Source organism: Haemaphysalis longicornis, unplaced genomic scaffold (genome assembly GCF_048455015.1).
Source record: "Haemaphysalis longicornis isolate Haplotype H1 unplaced genomic scaffold, Haemaphysalis longicornis Haplotype H1 scaffold_1, whole genome shotgun sequence".
Lineage (NCBI taxonomy): Eukaryota > Metazoa > Arthropoda > Arachnida > Ixodida > Ixodidae > Haemaphysalis > Haemaphysalis longicornis.
This window is the reverse complement of record NW_027526203.1, coordinates 264,876,206-264,893,664: the sequence shown is the minus strand read 5'-3', so window position 1 is coordinate 264,893,664 and position 17,459 is coordinate 264,876,206. Positions and strand designations below refer to the sequence as shown.

Here is a 17,459-nt window from a genome sequence, read left to right as displayed (position 1 = left end):
TAGGTGGAGCGTGCCCTCTCTCGCCGGCAGTCGGGACGTCCAGAGCACAAGCCACGCCCCTGGTGGCCTGCTCCTCCCACCAGCACCCTCCTCCCTCAACAGACCCTTCTCTCCCAAACCAAGGTGACTTGAGCTATGAAGATGCTCTATCTAGGGCTTTGCTGCAATAGTTTGGAACCGCCCAAGTCGGACAAGGAGCTGATGTTCCCTGACCCCAAGATGAAGCAAGCCTTTCCGTAAGGAAACAGAGCGAGTCAAAGGCCACAAACGGCTTAGCAAGCTCATGGAGACATCGTCTCCCGTCCCAGCTCGAGGCAGCTGTAGCAGCGAGTGTTCCACGTTTTGACTTCACCCAACCACACCCTTGGCAACTTCTACAGAGTCAGCTGAACCCTCAGCGGCGTCTTCGTGACACAGAGATGTGGATTGCGACTTTGGTTCTAGTGTTCTAGCTTGCTAGCCAGGTATTACAGCCTCTTTATTGCCACAATCTCCATACCATTCATGCAGGGGTGTAGCCATAAATTTTGCTCACAGGGAGGGGAGAAGGGGGGGGGGCTGAGATTCCACCTCAACCTCAACCAATTGCACCTCAACCTCAACAATATGATTTTTCAATGAATTAAAAATATGAATAATAAATACATAATTATTAACTTATACATAATACCTATAAACTGAAAATACATAACTATTAACTGTCAGAGATAAAGAAAATAAAATCTCACAAAAAAATTTTTACATGCTCCGAAAATAATGGCAGAATTGCTATCAGTGCTAGCAATTTTCTGTTCTGTCTACATAAGAAGAAATAGCACTTAGTGAAATATAGAAATGTAGAACAAATATAAACATATATGCTTAACAAACATGAAAGTAAAGAACTAATTCATCTAAAATTAAAGCACGGAGCGGACAATTTAAATGGGAAAAGCCCAAAACAAACAACTTGTGAGTGGATGTTTTTTATTGTTGCTTTGACATCCAAGGATATTTTTTTTTCCTTTTTGCACACACGTGACGGTTAGGGACAAATCTTAACACCTCTGTCTTTTATGCCAATATATTCCTTAGGAGCAGCTTGTCAACCATCGCGTACTGCGGATAATTGCACCAAAATTAATCACAAAAATATGTCAAAATGGTGAAAAAAAGATATTTTATCCAGACAACAAAGGTGCCCCTGCAACAAAGTGTACATTTATACAGAAAGCCTGTTCTGCTTGGTGTGAATTAACCTGGGAATTAGCTGCTGCGGCGCCTCTCGGCAATAGATCGGCAATAGCTCGCCAACAGCTGTGGCAATAAATCGTTTTGCCGCACGAGCAGCGCTGCAGGAGCAAATTTGCAAGTAAATTTGCACCATGTAGAGGAGAAGGAATGAAATATGAAGTAGTTAGCGCAGTGGTTTCCGGCAGCAGCCCTGGTTGCATGGATTACTGAAGCAGCCAGGCCTGCGGTTTCGCCCGCGAATCTCCCCTAGTTTGTTCTAAGCAGTGACTCTCTGTCGAGTCGCAGAGCGCGAGCTCGCAGAACACCCCTGTGAATGAAGGTCTTGCATAAGAGTTAGGCATGCCAGGAAGGAAACGGGCCACCAAGGGAGTGTAGGTGCGCTTTCTGGACAGGATTTCTGGGGTTCTAAAAAAAATCCTAGGATGGTTTCCTGTGCAGGTGGTTGCCTTGGTCGCCGTGCATGACACCGCGACGAAATTTCACGGGGGCGAGGGGGAAAGGGGGGTGCTGAAGCCCCATAAGCCCCCCCCCTCTTCCCTACGCCCCTGCATTCATGGTACACATTATATATATTTCATATGTGTGGGCCTCATGAATATACAACTTGAATATACAACGGACTCAACAGATTAGTGTAGTCACTACCAAACTGCACAACACTATCTTACAAGACCTACAAACTTGGGCTTTGATCTCTTTTTCCGTTTTGTTTTCTCCCCAGTCTTGGTACATTAGTATATAGGTAAGTGTGCCTCACATTTAATAGTGAAGTAACGTGTTGCCTGAAGTGGCACGGAGCAGGGCTCAGCGAGAAGATTACGTGCTCATCATACAGCTGGCTGGCAACAGGCAGGAAAGCGACTACAGAAGCCCTTATCCATGCCACCAACCACTGATTCACACGTGTCAGTTTACATCATCGCCACTGCAACCGTGATTGAACTGCACGATCAACGCAACCCGTTTGTGCCGAGGACTTCTTGTTAACTGCCAGCCTCCACAACTAGTAGTGCGAGCCACAAAGGTGAGCTCGAAATGAGTCCGTCATTAAAGCTTGGAAGGGAGAATTGGCAGCAGCTTGAAATACTAGCCAGTCCACAGCCAAAACTGTGTCTCGGTTTAGCTTATACTGAATAGAAAACTATTGTAGGCGGTGCAGTGATACAGAAAACTAAAGCCTCATGAACAGGAGGTTGCTTCTGGCTACAAATTATAGGCGACTAGTACCTGCAGCCTCAATAAGCAAGCAACAAGCTAGATGAAAAACGCAACCTTTCCCTCTTCTCCGCCACCAAGTAGAAATGCCTAACACAGAAAAACACACGTCCGCAGAGAGGCAGCAAGGTGCCAAGTGAAGCTGGGCGACCGATGCACAATGGCAATAAATAGTGGGCACCCCTTTCCTCTTCCCCTTCGTTTGCTGACAAGTTAAGGACGGCCACAGCCATGCGACTGCCCATTCTTATGCATCATTCTACCGACAAATCGCTTAAAGGGACACTGAAGTGAATTTTTCAAGCTCCCGTTTTTGCTTGCACTGCGTAGACTGGCTCAAATTAGCACACTTTTCATCGTTTATCCGGTTGACTAATCGATAATTATTTTACAAAGCGCGAAAGAAGAAAAACTACCATGCGCGGTTTGCGGCGGCCGCACCAACTAAGCTGTGACGTTGGGAGGAGGGGGCACCGTGATTGGACGATGCCCAAGGATAGCAATCAAACAAGTTTCGGTTTCTGTTTCGGTTCTGTAAAACATGTTTGACATCCGATGGCATCGTTGGATGGGCATTCTCAATATCACAGTAATCGTAGTACCGCGCTTCTGCCCTGTTGTCGACTGTAAAATGCATAAGATAAGCCTCCCAGGACGGCTTGGAATGGTAGCATTCATTGGCTGAGCCCTACGCAGTGCATGAACGCCCTCCGCGTCCCCGCAGACGCTCAAATGCATGCGCTTTTCCCCCATATTTGGAGCTTGCCTCACTCATGCCTGCATCGTAAAAAGCGTGTTCGCACCAGTCCAAGGGTCTGTTGATTCTGGCCTGGGCCCACTGCTTGCATGCAGTCGGTGCATATGGCAACAGCACGCCAACGAGAACTCGCTAGCGCGCCAGTGCCAGCCTGCGCGAGTTCTGTGGACTAGTTCGTGGAGCAATGAACGTTGCGGCCCCAAAAAAGGTGAACCCAGTATAGAAAACATCGGCGAAAAACGAAAAAGTGAACTTATTAAAAAAAAAAAAAAAAAAAAAAAAGCATGTACCCGCGGGGATTCGAACTTGTGACTGGCAAAACAATTCGGGTGACATACCTAGCGCTCCAGTCCACTAGACTACGGAGGGGGCGATGCCGATAGTGGAAATATAAGCTATATAATGTATAACCAGTTTACACTTTTATTTAGTTTTAGTATTTCAAGCAGCTTAGGTGACTATTTGTTGTATTGCGCTCGTGCAGTAAGCGTCCCCCGAGTTTCCACAATAGCTCACGTCTAGCAATTGCATTTCGTAGACGGAAAAGCGTTCGCAGATGCGTAGTCGTGCTGCTGACCGCTGTGCTTGTTCGCCCAGCGCAAGAAAGTGCTTCCCGCACCCTACTTTTACGCTGTATGATAAAAATATCAGTCGATTTTATTTCCTTAGTACCTATATTGACTTCACTGACTCTTCTCCCCCTTCAAGAGGCCTTATATTTTCCTACTGGCGTACCAGTCAGCGAAGCGTCACATGTGCGCTTGTGCAGCGCTTGTGTGAAGCGACCTTGACTTGGAGCTAGATACAGTGTACAAACTAACGAAGTAAAGAAAGGCACATTCGTCCATTCCCAAACGTGTTGTGGCTTAGTTTCAACTGATTGAGCGAATTGCGACGACCCGTCGGTGGCCGGCGGACTAAACACTGGGCCGACTGACTCGGTCGCGGAAGGTCGGCGAGCCGTGCAGTAGCGCAGCCAATTGCCAGCTCCTCTCCTGCTGACGTCACACGAAAACGCCACAGAAAATGGGCGAGCGTAAAGAGAGGAGGACAGCATTTTCGAATTGATTTTTCTACTAAATAAATTTGCGTAAACGCGCTCAGAGTGGTCGAAACAGGGCCTAGGGACTCCGGACTACAATTTGCGCTCGTAATCCCGCATTGTTTACAAATCACTTCAGTGTCCCTTTAAGACGAGGCGTGTAGAAGCAAAGGTGCCAGTACACACGACTTCTGAAACAAACTTGTGAGCTTGACATGCAGGATCACCTGCTTCCGTTACAGAGCCTGGTTTTCGTCGTTGCACTCATTTATAGACCCAGTCGGCCACGTAAAATGGAAGGATTTGCTCTGTAATCGTGTATCTATTGCTCACTAGAATTCAGAATGATCGTCGGTCATGTATACTTCGTTGCTAATGCTTCTAACGGGCTGGTGCAACTGGATCAACTTGGCACTGTTTTGCAGGGCGCCCAGCAAAAGGGCATGAACGGAAGGGGATATAAGTTGCATTTGCCACTTGTCTGCAATCATGATCACAACCAGAGAACACAGCATTTACGAGTACGATCCTGCTGCAACTCTTCCTACACAGTGTACACCGCTTATAACGTAAGTCACGGGAGCCACAAATATCCGCACTATAAGCGGTACCACACTATAAACAAAACATACGTGAATACGAGCATATTGCAAGCTATCTTTCAATCATTCTTTGTTTATTGTCACTCAAACGAATGCCACTTAAAAACAGAGGTACAACCTTTATTTCGTCTTTTTTTTTTTTTTTTCCCCACATCAGATTTGCTGCGCGAGCGCGGCTTTAACTTAAACTTTGTGGTTATAGTTTGAGGGATCTGAGTTTCTTAGCATCTATAATGCCACACAGAAGGAGGAAGCCAGGCTTATGCCGGTGAGGCAACAGGATAAGAACGCAAACGTTTTTTTTTTTTTTATCCACGCATTGCGTTCGTGATGCCAAAGGCACGTACAGGTAGTGGAAACCCCCGGCATCGCGGCTCGGCTCACTCTATCCAAATGTTCAAAAAGGAAAAGGTTGGTTGCTTATCTGCACAAGGTTCTAATCGCAACACCTTACCGCGTCCAGGGGGGGAGGGGGGCTCACTGTCTTCAGAGGTGTGCGGAGAGCAACAACAGTTGTGGTTATCACGCAAGAGCAAACGGAACACACGAACTAGAGGGTGCCTATATTTTCATTTTCTGTGTCTAAGTGAGAGGAGAGAAGGGAGTGCGCTGGGTAGGACAGCTGAATCCCCCATTTTTCTTTCCTTTTTGCGACCCCCCCAAAAAATGTCCCGGCTGCACCGGTTGATCAGCGGACCTGCCAAAAAAAACGGCACTATAAACGGCATCGTGCTTCGGGCAACTGCATTATAAGTGGTATGCTTATGCATTGAGTTCTAAGGGAGGCCTACGGGTGGCCAGGAAAATCCACGTCATATTCGGTCTCGCACTGTAAGCAGTTACATTATAAATGGTCTACACGGTACTGTCATTCTCAGAATGATTGATTGATTGATTGTAGGGTTTAACACGCCGACGCAATGCAGGCGATGAGGCGCGCCGTAGTGGAGAACTCCGGGTTAATTTTGACCACCTGGGGATCTTTAACATGTGCCAAAATCTCGTACACACGGGCCATTCTCAGAATGACATTCCCTTTGAAAACTGACCAATAGAGAATTACAGCATGGTGGAGAACCAGTCTCAGTGCGATGACTGGAGTGGGTGCCCCTGTGGATTGCACAATTGGTTTGGGGCCTACGTACTGCGGACGCAAAGTCGCACCAGTCGGCAGCCAAGAAGTGTACCGGGACTATCTCTTCGCTCCACCATACCTCTCGAGTGACACTGTACTGAAGATCGCAATATGTTGTATGGAAATAATAGCAATGGGAAGCGGCTGAGTTGAAGCAGCTGTCTGCCGTGTGGAATGAAGAATAATTAAAAGTCCATGTTACTCACAATATATAAAAAATACTGCTCACGTTTTGAAGTAAAGGAAACAAAGTAAACAAAGTAAATTGCACGAGTAGAAATATTTGGTAAAAGACTTTCTCATGCTTCGTTTTGAGTATGTTCTACGATATGACCTGCTCCCCTAATTTTATTTAAAAATGAGTATTCAAAATTTCTTGTACATGCAATGTACTGAATTACAACTATCCAATTCACATTTTGGTCCTGAACTTTTTGTTCATAAAGCGTCTTAACAAACCGAGCTTGGGTTTCTGGCATCGCAAAGGAACATTTAGGGGCTGTAATTAAGACAAAGTGGCAACTTCCATTGCTCTTTAACTCGTAACCGAGTACAGGTTGTGACCCCTAGCTAGGCGCTGACAGAGCATCCCATGGTAGCACTTGCCTGGAGCGACTGCGGGCTCTCAGAATTGCTCTGGACCTGCACCCAGCAGTTGGCCAGCTTCTCCAGGTTACCCGCACAAATGTAGCACAGCATCGCGTACGGCATCAATTCGGCATTCTTGTCCATCTCCAGGCGGCTGCCGAGGCTCTCTGGATGCAGGGCACAGAAAGAACGAGAACAGCCCTGTCTCATCCTGGGATGTCAGTAGTACTCGCTCAACCACACCAGGCTCGAAACAATGGGCAACCACCACAGCCAACCTGAACATCACTATGCAACGCTGCACGTCCCCATCACGCCCGTTACCTCATACTTGCAGACATGTGGTGTATTAACTGTACATTCTGAAAGAGCACTAAATAGCTGAATGGGAGCAAGCTATGGGAACTCAATTAGCAATTAGTTGCCAGCCCTCCGTGTGCATGTCCACCTTTCTAGGAAGACGCATGCATTATGCAGGTCTAACCCTTTCAGTGTCGGCCCACCCTCACACTCCTATTCTACAGCATCACAGACATACCAGCATGTTTGCATTTCTCAGCTCAACAATTCATGCCTCAGCACTGAGACACTGCTTTTTGAGACATACGATGATGTGCCTTACCTTTGCAAAAGCAGGTTTACATTTTTACACTGCACTTCCAAGGCAAAAACACCACCATGCTGAAATCTCTATTTGCTATTTTTCAGTATTTTAGCATGCAGGAAAATATCTGCTCGATTAGTTCGTATCACTGGGAAAGAAAAAACACTAGAAGAAGCTGACACAAAAAAGATTAAAACCACGACCTTTACAGAAACTTTTCCAAGGAAGAAATACAGAAACTGGGTATCTGAGGTATCTATTGTCAATATTAGTGCAGATCCCTTTCCCCATGTGACCGAGAATAAAGCGTTTGTTTATACCTCTTCAGGGGGGGAAAATATGCGAATGATTAGGAGGTCGGTGGTATGTGAAGAGAAAGAACACCAGTGGCATTGATTGCGCATCATCAACAGGGCATGGCCAAACTGTAACCTTTATTTTTTTCAATTCGGTTCCAGTTGGGGTTCAGCGCGTGACAAAAAATAAGTTCAATTCTGACAAAAGTACCAGCTCGGTTCTGGTTTTCGGTTTGACAAACAGGTGTATTTGCCATCATTTTTTTTTGTCATTGGTATTTTAGCATCACTTTTTTGTAATTGGTTTCTTGATGCCAAAGTTAGTTATGTATTCTGCTGGCCAGAGGTGATCAGTGGCCCTCATTAGTGCCTGTTTTCTTGCACAATATTCAACTTTCAAATTACTTTTAAAAACAACACTGCCCTTCAGAACACACTTTGCATTTAATTCTAATTGTGGAAGTTAGGCGCACCGAGTTTCCATCCGAGCTATGAGGTGTGTTGTAGTGGAGGGCTCAGAATTAATTTAGACCACCTGGAGATCCTTCACGTGTACCGAATATTGACAAATATTGCCTTTGTTTTTCATCTCCGTCTGAAAAACAGCCACCGCAGGACACTCTTCACATTCCTTTTTTTTATAAAGAAAAAGAAATTCATGTACAGTACCGCACTGAAAGTACCCACTTCTGGAAACACAAATGTGGGCAAACCAGTCCATGCACAGTTTCTGCAAAAAGGTGGTGTTGCGTTATGGCCGCCCCGTGCACTGGTTCGGGCAGGATGCAGTCCCACACATCATGCCCGCCTGAGGCTGTGGGACCAAGGCTCACCACAGAGCGGGGAAAACTCCTCAGGCTTGGCATAGGTGAGCACGGCGGCGAGAGCCTCTTTCCAGCAGCTGATCTCGCAGTTGTTCACAACATGTGCCATGTCGCAGTGCACAACAGCCGATATGAGCTGCAGAGAGTAGCAAAACCTCAATAAACCCAAATAACACGGAACACCAGCTCTTATGAAACAAAGGACACTTTTTATTTTCACTACTCATGTTAAGGCACTGCCAGCACTGAAAGCCAGGGTGAGCACAAGTGCCCACACCTCTACACTGCCCTTGCAAGGTCTTCATCTTTGAAAAGGCACAAAAAAACACACGGACGCAAGTTGAAGGATAAACAAAGTGCCTCAACCTTCACCCTAAAACCCCGACCTCAGTCCTCTTTTTTTTTTTGCTTTTTTTTTTCAATGATTACCATAAACTAACTCGCCTAGTTCTGCTTTTTTTTTTTTTCTTGCAAGGCCTGTCGCAATCTGCCATCAGTACGAAAAAAAAAAAAAACAGCAACAACAAAAACATTTACACTGAACTGCTCATCTGTCAGAAAATTCAACCCTCACACAAGCCATTAACACCAGTTTTCTGCACCATGTCCTCACCTAAGCATAACAATTTGATTGACTCAGTGATTGTGGGGTTTACCTGCCGAGCCTGAGGAATCGGGTGAAAAGCAAAAATGCCTGTGTGTTTGAGATTTCGGCACCCGTTAAAGATCCCCATGTGGCCAAAATTAATCCGGAACCCTCTACTATGGCGTGCCTCACCACCTGCGTTGCGTCAGCGCGTTAAACCCTACAATCAATCAATCGACTGTGGGGTTTAACGCACCGACGCAACGCAGGCGATGAGGCGCGCCGTAGTGGAGGGCTCCGGATTAATTTTGGCCACATGGGGATCTTTGACGGGCGCCGAAATCTCAAACACACAGGCATTTTTGCTTTTCACCTCCATCGGAAAAGCAGCTGCCACAGCCGAGAATCAAACCTGCGTCCTCAGGCTCAGCAGCACAACGCCTTAGCCACTAAGCCACCACAGCGGTGACAACAATTTGGCAAGGGATGCTAAAATAAAGCAGAACTTGAGATAAAGACGTGCAAAGACAGACAACCCAGTGTTACGGGCCCGCCCACTCATCTGAAGTTGCGCACTCACCGAAATACAAAATACAAGTTTGCTTCATTAAAAGTACTGCGTTGTCCTGATAATAATGACACTTATTTATCGCAAATTTCAGACAACTCATCGAAATATTAAAGAAGAAACACAAAGCAGTGGCAACTCCCCAGCCACTCTCCACCAGTTTTTTATACGTCACCAAATCTTGTTTGTGCGACTGCTGGTTGCAGAGTTAAGCCACTACCAAGAAACATGACTGGGTGATTGTAGTGGGGCCTCTAGTTCCATTTGGTGGCATCACTTGAATGAGGATGTGCAGTTTACACACTGAAAAAAATGTTTTTTAGAGCTGCCCCATAATATGTCACTCCTGCCCATATTATGTCACTGTGGTGTGAAATTCAAATGTTTTTAAACATTTTTGACGTTTTTTTGTCAGGAAAGCCTCTTTCGTGGAGCTGACAGAGTTACCAAAAGATAGTTTTTTCAAACTGAACAATGTTGTATTCTGACTTCATGGTTACTTTAACAAGCTCAAGGCCTGTTTACCCAAACGCGATAAGTCAGGGAATAAGTTCTCAACTACCACGTAAGTGCTCCCTAGCTAGGAAATGATTCGTTTGCCCGAAACAAGCGCACAGTTATGTTGACTTTTCCGTCAACCGGCTTATAAGCCATGGCCGACTTCGACTTATTGTAGTCTGTGGTCGCCATCTTCATTTAAGTGGGAACTTCTGTGTACGGGCCAACGGGCCCAGGTTTGAGGTTTTGACCGGTTTCCTCGACCATACCTTTGCAGAGTCTGAGGCGGCCTGTTTGAAGTAGCGGCACTGGGTTCTCTGCAAGAGAGCAATGCCTCCAGCCTGGGCCAGTATAAGGGCATCGGCCCAACGGTCCTCCTGCAGGCACAAGTTGACGGCGGCCTCCACATTGCCAGTTAACAGTGCTTTATTCAACAGGCTGTCGCCATCACCTGGAAGAAACACGATGCATCCAAACCACTGTAGATCAGCCACACTAAAGTTTTGCTGAAGTAAATACTCTAGGCAGCAGCCCCAGCAAAGGTGCAAATGATCAACCAGGCTAAGCAGATAGAGAACAGAAGAAGCACCTCAGATTCAAGGTGCTCGGATGCCACGCACTGTGGTGCCACACCTTCCTCATTCGATTGTCCTGCTGCTCCTTTTGGTGGCTGCAAAATCCTCATCCCTCCGCACAGAATTCCACATATGTGTCACTGAATTCAAGCTGGTCACATCTGCACCACCATGTGCTTATCCCAAGGACAATGGTTTAGCTTACACAGGGGTTTTGTGCTGCTGGCATGAAGAAACACAGCCTAAGCGAGACCTCCACACCCATTCACTTTTTTCCAGTGGATGAGCCGCTACAGACCATCAGTGTAAAACTCCTCATTTTGAGAGTTCAAGAACCGAATTTGAGCGTTGTCTTCCTTTGCATCCTGGAAAACCTTCACACGCAGTGCGTCCTCCGTACAAGGGAGGCAGTTGCTGGGCGTAAGGTACCGTAAACAAGGAGGATGAGGCAAACTTTCGTAGCAAGAAAAGGCTGCATGTGTCAGCATCACCAGTGGAAAGTGAACTGGTGTGCTGTCATGGGGCGAAAAGACGCCCTTTGTGAGCTTTTCTCTGCACTTAGCCTGATAGGCCCTAGCAACCTGGCGAGAATCTCGCAATAATACCTCCCTGTAATGGTTTGGCCATCTGTGAGCAAAGCGCCAGGGCAGTGCTTTTCCTGATGACAGCACAACCTTGGGCTTTTTTGGCACAGGTGAGTTCCCAAGCTGGGCTTGTTTGCTTTACGATTATGGCGATGAAGTGGTCGAAGTCATCAGTGCCACTCTTTTCAAAGCTTTAACGTTTTAAGTGCAAAGCACTTTAGGACCTCGCAACGTTCGTGCCGTTGTCTGCAGTTGTCCGTGCGCACAGCATTGTAAGCCATCTATCGAGAGCGGTGCACACTGTAGTGCAAGAACTAAATGAGTTAGCCATTAAGAAAACTACAAGCCATGAAAAATGCTGTTACAAAAAGGCTCTAAAAGTCAACTGCACTCAAATTTCACCTCGGCCAAATATACTTTGAACGACAGTACGTACCACCAAAACAAATGGGACATGACTGGTAGCCCTGTGAAATGCGTTGTTTATTAGTTGGAAAAGTTTAAATAGCCTTGCCACAGACAACGCTGCACCTGCCGGAGGATCGCGCTAACAGCCATGAAGTGGAAGTGGCATTGTGGCCGGCTGTGTGCTTGGTCCTCTGGTCAGCCAGGAGAACCGATTGACCTCCGCTGGCCGTGCTTCTCCTAGGGCTGCTGCGAGCACGAGCGGCTGCACGCAGGTTTGCTCCAGCCGGCCGGCTGTTCACGTCACTTCAGCCTGGCGGTAATGGCCACGCTCTTCTCAATTTAGGTTTCAAAACTGCCTAATTTTGATGGTTGTTTGCTGAGTGCATGCGCATATTTCAGCTGTCATATTTTTGTACCTTGCCGTCTATTTAGGCATACTATACGGAAATAAGGTTTCAAGAGGTTGAAATGTTGAGTGCAGTTCATTTAAATGTCAAAAAAAAAAAAATCCCAGGTTGAACTACCATTTGCACTCAGTACAAAATTTCTCTGTACAGTAACAGGAAATGAAGACAAATTGTTAGTTTGGTTTACTCGAAATATTGCCTCGTTAGAATAACACTGACACCACTTTTAACACAAATTTCACTCAAATAAGCTCTACGATTAGGGAAAAAAAAAGAAAGAAAATGGCCATGCGGCCCACTAGCTCGTTTTTGCACTAGAACCTATGACGTATTATGGGCAGCTGTGCGATTGGCTGAGGCTGTCAAAAACAAATGCAGGTTAAGCAGGGTTTATGAGTTTGCAGAATGAGCTATTTGTGCTCAAAGGTAATGCATATTCTTTTCATAGCAGTAAGAATGGTGTGGTAAACAATAGAAACTGCATAAGCACACATACATAAATACAGAAGAACCAGTGCATACTGCGCGCACTATGCCGGTCTGCCGCGTTGAGCTTACACTGGCCAACTGGCATAAGTGACATTGGGTTCTGTCACTCTGTTTGTCGAGCATACCCAGTGTTTCATGAAACGATTACTAACAACCATAAAAGATTAGCCAGGTACAAATCTGGTCAAAAACAAAGCCAGTGTGGACAGCGGTCCTGAGCAGTATCATGTTGCCATTTGGGAGGACGAACGATATAAAAGCAACAAAACACTGTTCGCTGCAGCCCTAGTCACCGTATTAATAATTGTTTCAAGTACCTGCCTTGGGTACGTCACCACTGACGTCATGAAACACACGACTTAGTGGGAGAATTAAAACGTTGCCTTCAATTGTTCAATTTCTAAAACATTGTTTGCTGCCGGACAAGCGCTGGGGGCACTATAAAACACCAAATCTTTCGAATAAAAGAATAAAACAAACTCTTATTTCGTTTTCATGGCCCCTGTAAGTCCGCTTACATGCTTTGAATGCGAAAGCCAGGTGATACTTATGGTGATAGAACGAATTATTTACTCCTACATCGTATTTGCATCGTTTCTTCGCATTTGTTTCGTTGTCTCTTGGCACAAATTACTTCAGCAAGGAAACCAGCACAAACCACAGCTTCCCTAGAATCAGATTTGTGTGCAGCCGTTCTACTCATGCGTCGTCACGCTTATGTGTAACATAGCCCGCACTATTCTGTAGCATTTCTTTAGGTTTCCAATTCATAGTATTGTGAAGTAAGCACAATAGTCCCTCAAAGCTGCTGATTTCTGGCCAATTCCTTAAGTGGGTATGGCCCACAAACACAGGAACAACGACAACAGCAACAACTTCTGTTTCACCGCTCGCAATGAGCTAGGATAGTACTATGGAGACCCAGGTTCAAATCCCATGCGAACTCAAATGTGCTTTTGTTGACCAGCAACAACAACAACAGACTATTACACAATGGGACGTTTAAGACTTTCACCTTTAAAAACTGCGAATACATGGAGTACTAATACCTCAATGAGCAATTCCACAAATGAACTCAGGCCGGTTGGTTAGTGGTCAGGGTACTGCAACTTGCTTCTCGCATGGGTGCTTTTGCACGGGAGCCTCAGCCACTCACCTCCATCTGTAGCAATGGTGAAGGGCTCGCACTCCTCTGCCTTCTGCTTGGCAGCAATGCACTCAAAGGCACTAGAACCATCCTCTTGAAGATCACCATTCTGGAGAACATGAGGTAATGCTTTAAAAGGGCATTTTCCCAAATAGCAGGTATTCCTAACCTCATGCACATCACACTTATCACATGCGTGAACACATGCCTCCGATGTCCCAGCGATGTTTAAAGGAGTACTGACACCAAATTTGTTTTCAGTTTCAAGTCAAAATAATAGATAGGCGGCCATTTTGCAGCCTCCCAAAACTGTGGCAACATTATCGATTTAAAATTGGTGCCACGCAACATTTGATGTCCATATTTGCAAAAAGTAATCTCTGCATCTTCCCGATGTGAATGATATCAGTTTTACAAATCAAACTTTGGTGCCAATACTCCTTAAAAAAAGAATGAAGCAGAATCAAGCATGACCTAACAAATATTTACATGCCAATATTACTGAACAGTCAGGGTCACACTTGAGCCACTATTAAGGGGCCCTAAACAGGGTTCCAAAGGTTGCGATTTTACGTGCACAATCGTTGAAGTATTAATCAAAGAACGTCCTGCCGCAAAAATGGTTTAAAAGCGTTCAGTATTAGCAGAGTTTGGCACATTTGCTCTTTCACCGCGCCTCCAAAGCACTGTGGAAGCTGTGACGTCACCAACCAGGCGCAAGACCACCTAGAGAAACAGGGCTGGTTCGAGATGCGGGCAGCCATTGCCTCCGCTCGGCGGTACGTCACGCTTTTTTTTAGCAGACAACAGCCAAGCTCCCCCTACTAAAGCTGCTACCACTCAGCGGGGATGGTCGGTGGTCGGCCCGCATCGAACAGTCGAACTGCTCCTCGCACCGGCCGTGCGTGTGTCAGCACGTCAGTTTTATAATAGCGGAAACGAGCACTTGAAGGCCAGATAGGGGGACTTCAAACACAATATGCTCGTTCACAACAATAACTGAAGATGGCCACCGACGACTAGCGGTCCGCTAGCATTTCTGCATGCGGCGCTGTCGCGGCAAACTCCCACCGAGGTCGGAGAAAAGGCTTAGCATCGCCGCAGTTATTCAGACACCACTTTGAGGGGTCGCACCAACGATAATCCCCAGCGCAATCTTTCATTGCACTAGCACCCCCTTTCACACATTTATTAACTAATTTTCAGCAATAGTCCCGCTCTGGCGGGCGGTGACAAGTGTTAGCTGCTGCCGTGTATGCCGTATTGTGCATACAGGGTGGTGCGACGATAATTGGAACACTTTAAAAATTTTTCCTGAGCGAACCACCGCTCTGTTAGCGCTCTAACTTCACACAAAGGTCGCATTTTGTAGTCTATTTTGTTTGACACCGGGAACGACGACGATACTTACCTGGTTATTCTGAAAATAAATAAAAATGATTTTCGCCTACGGGAAAATGGTGGCTGATTTGGACGTGCGAGCCAGCGCAAGTTGATCTTGGAACGACGGCGCCACCTGGGGTATTCAGAGCGAAAGCACGTTTGGGATTCACGGTAGGAAGGAGCCAAATGGTGCAGCAGACTATCAGAAAATGCACCTAGGAAGGAGCCAAATGAGCGAGCAGATGGCCACAAAACTCGCTTTCACATTTTCTGATCGTCTGCTACACCATTTGGCTACTTCCTACCGTGAATCCCAAACGTGCGTTTCACTCTGAATACCCCAGGTGGCGCCGTCGTTCCAAGATCAACTTGCGCTGGCTCACACGTCCAAATCAGCCACCATTTTTCCATAGGCGAAAATCGTTTTTATTTTTAGAATAACCAGGTAAGTACAGTCGTTTTTCCCGGTGTCAAACAAAATAGACCACAAAGTGCGACCTTTGTGTGAAGTTTGAGCGCGAACAGAGCGGCGGTTCGTTCAGGAAAAAACTTTAAAGTGTTCCAATTATCATCGCACCCCCCTGTACACCGGACAGTGAGCTCCTTGTCGGCCGTAGAGGCAGATGCTTCCCGCGGTCACGCGTGTAGCGGGCGTTTTTGCGTGCAGAGATGCTCCGTGTTTTTCAGCGTTATTCATACCTTGTAATTGACGCGGTATATCTACAAAGTCGTCTGTACTACGGCGTATTCGTCCGTGCTGCCGGTGCAGGACGAATACGCCGTACCACCAATGCATACGCCATGCCGCTGGTGCAGGAGCGCCGCACACACTCGCGTTTCCCTCAGAGCCGGCAATACTGATTGGCTACAGCATTCAAAGGGGCCCACCAATAGCGCCAACGTACTGTTCACTGCTTCGGGCGTCACAGAGGCTGCATCACAAGCAGTCTGTCGCATATCACAGCGCGGCAGTGTGGCGGTAAGGAAGAGGTAGGTGAGCAAGGAAAGAAAGAAAGGATCTTTGTTGTGTGTTTATGCGGCCACTGCTTTACGCAGAGGTGTAATATTTGGTATACGTAGTTGTGAAGGGGTACTCTACCGATTGCGCGATTGAAGTGGCGACCTTCAGAAGCCTATTTAGGGCCCCTTTAAGGAAAGCTAACAATGCACTTCTTTCGCTGTGCCTGGTCATATCACACTTGCAGCATTAGAAAGAGATGGCAACACACAAGGATCATTAACATGAAACAGAAATGCAAAGAAAGGCTAACCCCGGCAATTAAGGCAAAACTAATAGGTATGACAAGACCCAACGATCAGGCCTCCCACTCATCGATCTGCCTAGTACAAGCCAAACAGTGCACAAACACTGCCAGAAAAAATTCAAGAGTAAGGGCTGAGAGGAAAGAAATTATAGCTTTTTTTATTTTGATTTTCAAATCTATGTAGACACCACGCCCAATCTCAAATAAATGTCAAAGAATCTGCAAGAAAATTACTGATCTGATATACCAGGCATTTTAATATTTTACAAGGCAAGTTGAGATAGACCATAAGTACAATACTTTACATCCTAGTTTAACATGTCAACACGTCTGCTAGAAAAGCAAAGAATGTTTGTTTACCAAGCGTTCTACCCAGGGTACACAACTCAAGTGGATCTTAACTGAGTCTTCTCACAACAAGCTGTCAAAATAAATGCCTGAAGACTGCAAACCCATATCTGACATGTACAAATTAACTCAATCAGGGGAATATGCCGGTCCAGAAAAGAAATACTTATGCTGCCAAGTTCCTCTTACTCTGCTAAATCTTGCTTGTAGAAAATAAAAAGGCAGTTTAAATGGAATACAAATATTGTTACCAAAAAAAAATTATAAAAGTTTATGTGAAACTCAACTAATTTTAGTCGTCAAATTTCACAGGACCACCAGTCCAGAGTGAAGATTTTTAATTGGTGGGCAATCTCAGAATACCATTCAAACACTTTTTGCACATCCCACTGCGCAAGACGCTCATGCACGGCAATTGGAAATGCTATAAGCAGGTTTTCCAGCACTGCTGAGAAAGAAAGGAACAAAAAAAAAAAAAAAAAGAGAGTTAAGGCAGAAGCTAATAAATCGAAGAAAGATTGGGAAAAACACTCAGCGGATTAGTCAGTGTTACGTTTCCATAATCACTAACTGCTGCTTAAATAAACCTTCTACAACATAGCCTATGGCTATGTTGTATGTTGTAGCCTAGGGTAGCCAAGGTAGCCTATGGCAACGTTGCCGAGATTACACATCTCTAATCCCAATCTCACATTAACTGGTAAAGGCAACGATTTTACTGTTGTATTAGCATGGTTTGCTTTTGCATTAACTGCCTAGCAATGTTGTAACACAGTCCCAGCTAGCCATATTACGAGTAAGTATCTTAACCCTTTCTCTGTAAAATGGCAATTGCACATTCAACTCAGGGTGAAACCAACACACAGCCAGTAAGGCCAACTCGTTTTACTATTGCTACTTCAAGA

The 17,459-nt window shown here is 45.8% G+C and overlaps 1 protein-coding gene across 4 annotated transcripts in view; it reads right to left on the bottom strand.

Moving 5' to 3' along the window:
* Nucleotides 1–17,459, bottom strand: part of Sec31 (COPII coat complex component secretory 31) — an 81,028-nt gene that overhangs the window by 33,488 nt on the left and 30,081 nt on the right. For all 4 annotated transcript variants that reach the window (XM_077676928.1, XM_077676949.1, XM_077676933.1 and 1 more), the window contains exons 13-16: nucleotides 13,568–13,667; nucleotides 10,218–10,399; nucleotides 8,306–8,432; nucleotides 6,591–6,739 (exon numbers count right to left, since the gene is read on the bottom strand). In XM_077676928.1, coding sequence (XP_077533054.1) covers nucleotides 6,591–6,739; nucleotides 8,306–8,432; nucleotides 10,218–10,399; nucleotides 13,568–13,667 — 558 coding nt within the window. The remainder of the gene's footprint in view (nucleotides 1–6,590; nucleotides 6,740–8,305; nucleotides 8,433–10,217; nucleotides 10,400–13,567; nucleotides 13,668–17,459) is intronic.